Source organism: Gouania willdenowi, chromosome 15 (genome assembly GCF_900634775.1).
Source record: "Gouania willdenowi chromosome 15, fGouWil2.1, whole genome shotgun sequence".
Classification (NCBI taxonomy): Eukaryota; Metazoa; Chordata; class Actinopteri; order Blenniiformes; family Gobiesocidae; genus Gouania; species Gouania willdenowi.
The window spans coordinates 2,774,321-2,783,194 of NC_041058.1; the positions used below are offsets into that span (position 1 = coordinate 2,774,321).

At 33.5% G+C, this 8,874-nt stretch overlaps 1 protein-coding gene across 1 annotated transcript; it reads right to left on the reverse strand.

The window, feature by feature from the left end:
• Nucleotides 1–285: 285 nt before the first annotated feature.
• Nucleotides 286–7,030, reverse strand: LOC114476893 (serine/threonine-protein kinase pim-1-like). The gene is made up of 9 exons (XM_028468891.1): nucleotides 6,944–7,030; nucleotides 4,702–4,944; nucleotides 4,256–4,498; nucleotides 3,868–3,962; nucleotides 2,803–2,853; nucleotides 2,498–2,713; nucleotides 1,723–1,900; nucleotides 1,446–1,616; nucleotides 286–380 (listed from the first exon to the last, which is right to left on the reverse strand). The coding sequence occupies exons 1-9, from the start codon at nucleotides 6,990–6,992 to the stop codon at nucleotides 286–288; spliced, it is 1,341 nt and encodes a 446-aa protein (XP_028324692.1). The 5' UTR covers nucleotides 6,993–7,030.
• Nucleotides 7,031–8,874: the final 1,844 nt, after the last annotated feature.

Genomic DNA, 8,874 nt, shown 5'->3' on the forward strand with positions numbered 1-8,874 from the left:
TTTGAAATTGCTGTTTGTTTAAAAGTTTGTTTTGATCTCCACTGTAAACATTCATTTGATTGACATTGTCAGAAAAGTTTTCACAATGCATTGTGGGATGTGGAGTCCCATAGACAGATGCATCGAATTGTTTTTACTTCATTCTTACCATGATTTCTTGTGTTTCTTCACCAGACTCAGAGAACAGTGATTTGACTGAGAATATATTTGCACTTTATTTAGATATTTACAGTTTAATTGTATATTTGTACACATACACCGGTGTGGAAATTCATGGAGTTTTTTTCAAACTTTGAACCACTTGTGATCCAGCAGTTTCTTTAACCCGTCTCGACAGTTAGGATTTTGTGTCAGGCACTGCATGGCAAAGACGTTTCCCACTGGAGAGTAAAATGAAAGGAAGATTTTAGAACAGATTGTCTATAAATCAGGAGTGTCAAAGATTCAAAAAGAAGCTGCTATTTCTAATTTGACCAAAAGGGTCTCACCATAGTATATAAGACTGTTATTGGTGCACGTGCACTTATTTTCCTATCATGCCACAGTTTTAATAATATCAGAATTAGGGCTGTCACTTTAACGCGTTAATTGCGATCAATTAATTACAGAAAAAAATTAACGCCATTAATCGCTTAATTTTTTTTCTTCTCATTACGCGCGTTCCTATTATACTCAATACTAATGCATCGGCTACAACAGTAGAACCTGAGAAGAAGTTTTTGTGCGCTTGAATTTTAGTTAAAAAAAACAAAAAAAACACATCAGATGGAAAACTAAAGCCCAGTTGTGTGCAAGAAACAGTGTGTGGATCAGTGGAGCTCTGCTAGCCTCCAGGCTTCCAGCGGAGCTCTACCACCTCAATGCTAACTATGTAGCAGCTAGCACATCAATGCTAACTATGTAGCAGCTAGCACGGACAGCGGTCCTTCGGACACTACAGTAGACCGAGTGGCCAGTCCACACTGGACAAGATGACAGGGTTCAGCGCCAAAATGAATAAATCCATGAGTTGTTAATGTTATTTTTGATGTGCTAATTTACAGTACTGTGATTGATGGGTCTGTTTTATTTATTATATATAATCTGAAGGAGAGAAAAAGCAATGAAGACTGGAAATGTCTGTTAAAAACAATAAATCACTTTATAAAGCCCAATTTGTTATACATTATGTTTTCAATCTGCCACATTAATGTCATTTAAATGAAAACACCTTAAGTTGAGGGCATTTCTCAGCAAATTTAAGCATGATTAATTAATCGCACAATATTTTTAATCTATTGACAGCACTAATCAGAATGTACTTTCATTTATTGGCACAACAACGAAGGTAAAACGTTTTCAATCGTCATTATTTAGTGCTTATTATGCCATTATTATACTGGTTTGAACCACTTTGACACCCCTGCTGGACAGTATAGTCAAGTGTTTGTGTTTGCATGACTTACAAAAAGAGAGACTGTTTATGAACAGTGTTTCTCCTTTCATGTGTTCTTTTGTGCCATAGGGTTTGTGCGTGTACAGGTTATGAAGGAGGAGCCCGATCTGCCACACCGTGGTTTGTTCAGCCTGGTACTTCTTATGGCGGAGAAACTCCGGTGGGGCAAAAATCCATGTACCTAGAATCAAAAACAAATGAAACATAAAAAGCAGTTACAACGAGAGTCAAAGAGGAAATTTTGTGGAATCTAAGATGTGCAGCCAAAAAAAGAATTAAACACCAACCAGCAAATCGCTCATAGGGCACGTCTTTGACCCAATCACCACAGCCAAAGTCAATGATCTTTACGGATGGGGTTCCATTGGTGTTGGAAATCAGGACGTTTTCTGCTTTAATGTCCCTGTGGAACACCCCATTTTCATGCATTATGAAAGCTGCTTTGAGGATTTGCTGAATGATAACCTGTAACAGAAAGAGACAGAAGGGTTAGGGTAAGACTGTCTTTATACATATGTTTTATTTGCTAAATTAAACAAACTTCCACAATTTAGGATATCTGCAAAGAATAAAACTTGGCACACACGGGAAAAAAACGATTATTAATACTAACTTTGAGTTGTTTAATGCATGCACATGCTAGCTCCTAAGCCCCATTACTCTCAAAGCTAAAGCTAGCCTGCAGGCTAACGCAAGGAAAGTTGTTGCTAGCGGTCTTGAAACATCGCAGGAGAAACGCAGCAAAAAACACTCGGTAAAAAAGCAAGGCAAGTCAAATTCTCTTATCTGAGAACATTTTGGGTTTGATGATGAAGTGTTTTGTTTTGTACAAATGTGAACATACTTGATTTTAGTGTTTGAAGGATTTTATTTATGATTAAGGAATACATTTTACATTGTTTTGTACTAAAACTGAATAACGAATTTGGTTGACAAATAATCAAGATTTCAATTCTGACTAAAATAATGGTGATTATTATTGTTTTCTATAATCGAGCAGCCTTAGGTTATGGGGCAGTGAGGGGAGGAGTTTGGAGACACAGTGATTAAAGTCGTGCTTACCTTCACTTCCTGTTCCTGCATCTCTCCATTCTTCATTTTGCAGTAGTTATGCAGATCCATGGCATTGTCAGGAAGTTCCATAACTATGACCACCTCATCTTTAAGATCAACAATATCCACCAACTCAATGATTCCGGGGTTATATTTGCACCTTTCACCGAGGTTACCGGCCGCTTTCATCAACAGCAGCGTCTCCAAAACCTTCATCTCCCCATTCTGGAAGTTTAAAAAACAAACAGCCCATGTTTCAAAAACGAGCCCCAAATCTGAGAATTTCTGAAATCATTGATGAGAAAAATACTTACATCCACTTGACAGTATTTCACCTTGGCCTTTGGAATATGTTTTAGGGCTATCTGCAGGACAAAAATCAAGCATTTAATCACAACGTTCATGGTTTTTAAACACTAAAATCAGTGGGAATGTGTGTAAAATGTGATACACTTTTGGGTTTTTCAGAGTATTTTTGTAACATTTTTCACTGTCGTATCAAAACTGAAATCTGAACTAATCTGTTCTACCGACTGATTATGACACTGGGCCAGGGTTGGAGTCAATTATAATTATAATTGTGTAATTGATAATAAATTACAATTATGACGTACCTATAATTGTAATTGGAAATATGTGTTGCTGTTGTTACTGTAATTGAATTGAACATGGTAATTGTAATTGTCATGTCAATTCTATAAAAACTGTCATTTACGTTTAATTAAACGCAAACATGGGGAACAGGGTTACTGTTCTATGGCTTACACACACACAGTTAACATTTATTACTGTTTTATTATTCTGTTTTTATTGTAAACTTTTAAATAAAATAAATAATTATTATTATTAAAATATGTTCATATCACGTTTACCTGTTGGTTCTCTTAAGGATCATTTTACCATTTTTTGGAAAAATGAAATCTAGGGATATACTGACAGAAAATAAGGCTCAGACTCCCACACCGAAAATATTAAAACTTATATTTTCCTGAATAAAGAAGCCTAACAAGGAAACCAAGAGACGTGAAACAAATTAGGTGATAGATAATATTTTTTAGTGTATCTTACAGCTGATTTAAGACATGGTTCAAAACTGAAAAGAGATGCTAACACAAAAGAAGGGTCACAGTTAATGGGGTGATTTATTAAAGGCACAGTAATTGTGGTTGATTGTAATTGAACTTTAGTAATTGAGAACAAAATTGTAATTTACCTTTAGGGGAAAAATAATCATTTCAATTTTAATTGTAATCGGAAAAAATGTTGGTCGCTGTAATCGTAATTGAGTTGTAAGTGAACATGGATAAATGAAGACGTAAATGTAATTTTTAAAGGCTGAAAACACTAAAACTGTGTGTAAATTGTGTGTATAAACTTACAGATTTGCCATCAGACAGGTTAATACCGGCGTAGACGCTCCCAAAACCACCTTTACCGAGCAGAAACTGCTCCTTGTATAAATACTCAAAATCCTCTGCAAACACACAAACAGACACATTGGTTTGAAAATGCAACAATTTAGACGTTCGGACAGAAACGCACACACAACTGTAACTTCTAAAATGACTTAATGAACCATCAAAGATCAATCATTCATCAAAAATCCTGAATTTTAATGCATATTACCTTGGGCTGCACAATTGATCATATTTTAAATTTGGTTGCCATAATTAAATTAACCTGATTGTCTGCAATATTTACCTTGAAAATACGGGTTCTACACTCGATAATAGTGTATTTTATATTGTTTAGCTTTGTTCATCTTACCTCTTTTTCGGATCCAGTCTTTCTCTGTTTCATCTAAACATGGTGAGTCAGGGTAAACCTGAGAATTGTCCTCCAAGAGAATGCAAGATGGAAGCTTCTGAAACCCCTCCACAACCTTTGGTTTCTTGCTGTTTGACAGTTGAACATTGTCTTCCTCAGCCTTTCTTTTCCGGCCCCTTCCCGTTGTGAGCAGCCGGTCCTCATCCTTGAGTGGGCCCTCAAAGTGTCGTGGGATGGGTCCTTCTGAAAAGAAGAAATTATATAAATCGATAAAGGCAATATTATAATTTTCTATATTGCCAAAATACAAAGCTCAATATATCTTGAATCTTGATACATGGCCCAGTTCTAATACAGACTGAAGGGGTAAACATTATTAGAAGTACAATGAGTGCCTGCGATAATCACCACTACAGATAAGGCTTGTTTAGCTTTGTTCATCTTACCTCTTTTTCGGATACAGTCTTTCTCTGTTTCATTTAAACATGGTGAGTCAGGGTAAACCTGAGAATAGTCCTCCAAGAGAATACAAGATGGTAGCTCCTGAAACCCCTCCACAACCTTCGGTTTCTTGCTGTTTGACAGTAGAACATTGTCTTTGTCAGCCTTTCTTTTCCGGCCCCTTCCCGTTGTGAGCAGCCCGTCCTCATCCTTGAGTGGGCCCTCAAAGTGTCGTGGGATGGGTCCTTCTGAAAAGAAGAACATCAGCATGTTAGTGTGTCCTCCATATTTCTTGTATATTTCAATGATTAGAAGCCAATGTTAGCACCGCTTAGTGTTCACTTCTAACAGAAAAACACAACAATCTGTCCTTTTTCCAGGGTTGGGGTCAATTATAATTGATAATTAATTACAATTATAGCGTAGTTGTAACTTTAAATATCTGTTGTTGTCGTGATCATAATTGAATTGTAATTGATTTCAGATGATTCACTTTGTAATTGTAACTACCCTGAAAATATTATAAAAATTGTTAATTATTAAAACTGGGGAACCATGTTACAGTTCTATGGACTGTTCTGCACATATGTAGTTAATAATCAGTGATTAAAATTAGTTTGATATCAAGCTTTCCAGCATTTTACCATTTAAAAAAAAAACATTGAAATCAAGGGGTATATTGACAGAAAAAAACAAATTGTATTTTACAGCTGATTTAGAACCTGTTATTTTAAGAGATGCTAACGTTTATTAGGTCATTTATTTCAGGCTCAGTAATTGTGATTAATTGTAATTGATTGAACTTTAGTAATTGAGAACATAACCAAAACAAATAGATGAGAGACAAGGGTATATATATATATATATATATATATATATATATATATATATATATATATATATATATATAAAACCCTTGACATTTTTTGACTAATTTACAGCAAATAAATACACATTTATCACTGATTTAAAGCTAAAAGGTCAAATATACACTCCCAGTAAGTCTTCCCAGTAAAAAAATTTATCTTATAAAAAATCTAAATTACACAGAAAAACTGAGTTGTAAACACTAACCTTTGGTCAGGTTCTGTACATGCCCGGGAAACATTCCTCGGAAATCCATGAATTCTGATGAGGCTTCAAATAACACTTACTTTCTAAAGTAAAGTAGTTAAAATGACTATGAAGTTATGCAGTCAAAGATGAAAGCTCAAATGCTTCTATAGTTGTCATAGCAACCAAAGGTAAACAAACTGTTGATGTTCTATTTCTCAGTATTAACTGGTCTCCTGATTGGCTGTTGAGACTTGTGATTGTGAGCTACTGTGTTGGGGGGGTCGGGGGAGTGGGGGGGCTCTAAAATTGTAAATAATTAGATAATTAGATTATTATTCATAAATAATTATTCGATATTTGTAAAAGTTTCAAAACCAATAAAAACATTTAAAATCAGCATTGAAAACATTTATTTTTAATATTACTAGTACAGTGCCCGTTGGAAGTATACATTTATGGTGGAGCATAAGGGGTATAATTGTGGGTGCAAAATGTGGGTGAAATTTTCCTGGTTTAATTCTATGGGACATGTGCATGATAAATGTGTTTGTTGTTTGTTTTTTTACTCACTTTTATATTTTTTTGTTTGGTGTATTTTTCTGTACTGTATGTTTTTTGGAGTCGTGCATTTTTGTATCTTTCTGTTGTGTTTTTGTGCATTTTTTGTAAAATTATTGTTTTTTGTTGCATTTGTAGTGTTATTCTAGAGTCATTTTTTGTACTAATATTGTTTAGTTTTTTGTTTTATTTTACTCATGTTACGTCCCTAGTCTAGGGTAGGAACAAACATTTAAAAAAAACATTGAAATCAAGGGGTATATTGACAGAAAAAACGTATTGTATTTTACAGCTGATTTAGAACCTGTTATTTTAAGAGATGCTAATGTTTATTAGGTCATTTATTTCAGGCTCAGTAATTGTGATTAATTGCAATTGATTGAACTTTAGTAATTGAGAACATAACCAAAACAAATAGATGAGAGACAAGGCTGTTATATATATATATATATATATATATATATATATAAAACCCTTGACATTTTTGACTAATTTACAGCAAATAAATACACATTTATCACTGATTTAAAGCTAAAAGGTCAAATATACACTCCCAGTAAGTCTTCCCAGTAAAAAAAATCTATCTTATAAAAAATCTAAATTACACAGAAAAACTGAGTTGTAAACACTAACCTTTGGTCAGGTTCTGTACATGCCCGGGAAACTTTCCTAGGAAATCCATGAATTCTGATGAGGCTTCAAATAACACTTACTTTCTGGATAATGTAGTTAAAATGACTATGAAGTTATGCAGTCAAAGATGAAAGCTCAAATGCTTCTATAGTTGTCATAGCAACCAAAGGTAAACAAACTGTTGAGGTTCTATTTCTGAGTATTAACTGGTCTCCTGATTGGCTGTTGAGACTTGTGATTGTGAGCTACTGTGTTGGGGGGGTCGGGGGAGTGGGGGGCTCTAAAATTGTAAATAATTAGATACTTAGATTATTATTCATAAATAATTATTCAATATTTGTATAAGTTTAAAAACCAATAAAAACATTTAAAATCAGCAGTGAAAACATTTATTTTTAATATTACTAGTACAGTGACTGTCAGAAGTATACATTTATGTGGGAGCATAAGGGGTATAATTGTGGGTGCAAAATGTGGGTGAAATTTTCCTGGTTTAATTCTATGGGACATGTGCATGATAAATGTGTTTGTTGTTTGTTTTTTACTCCCTTTTATATTTTTTTGTTTGGTGTATTTTTCTGTACTGTATGTTTTTTGGAGTCATGTGCATTTTTGTATCTTTCTGTTGTGTTTTTGTGCATTTTTTGTAAAATTATTGTTTTTTGTTGCATTTGTAGTGTTATTGAGATACCATTGGTTATGATTTGGCGCTATACAAATAAAGATTGATTGATTGATTGATTGATTCTAGAGTCATTTTTTGTACTAATATTGTTTAGTTTTTTGTTTTATTTTACTCATGTTACATCCCTAGTCTAGGGTAGGAACAAACATTTAAAAAAAACATTGAAATCAAGGGGTATATTGACAGAAAAAAACCTATTGTATTTTACAGCTGATTTAGAACCTGTTATTTTAAGAGATGCTAATGTTTATTAGGTCATTTATTTCAGGCTCAGTAATTGTGATTAATTGCAATTGATTGAACTTTAGTAATTGAGAACATAACCAAAACAAATAGATGAGAGACAAGGCTGTTACATATATATATATATATATATATATATATATATATATATATATATATATATATAAAACCCTTGACATTTTTGACTAATTTACAGCAAATAAATACACATTTATCACTGATTTAAAGCTAAAAGGTCAAATATACACTCCTCTCTAAGAGAAGTGTTCCCAGTAAAAAAATCTAAATTACACAGAAAAACTGAGTTGTAAACACTAACCTTTGGTCAGGTTCTGTACATGCCCGGGAAACTTTCCTAGGAAATCCATGAATTCTGATGAGGCTTCAAATAACACTTACTTTCTAAAGTAAAGTAGTTAAAATGACTGTGAAGTTATGCAGTCAAAGATGAAAGCTCAAATGCTTCTATGGTTGTCATAGCAACCAAAGGTAAACAAACTGTTGATGTTCTATTTCTGAGTATTAACTGGTCTCCTGATTGGCTGTTGAGACTTGTGATTGTGAGCTACTGTGTTGGGGGGGTCGGGGGAGTGGGGGGGCTCTAAAATTGTAAATAATTAGATACTTAGATTATTATTCATAAATAATTATTCAATATTTGTATAAGTTTAAAAACCAATAAAAACATTTAAAATCAGCAAATCAGCAGTGAAAACATTTATTTTTAATATTACTAGTACAGTGCCCGTTGGAAGTATACATTCATGTGGGAGCATAAGGGGTATAATTGTGGGTGCAAAATGTGGGTGAAATTTTCCTGGTTTAATTCTATGGGACATGTGCATGATAAATGTGTTTGTTGTTTGTTTTTTACTCTCTTTTATATTTTTTTGTTTTGTGTATTTTTCTGTACTGTATGTTTTTTGGAGTTGTGCATTTTTGTATCTTTCTGTTGTGTTTTTGTGCATTTTTTGTAAAATTATTGTTTTTTGTTGCATTTGTA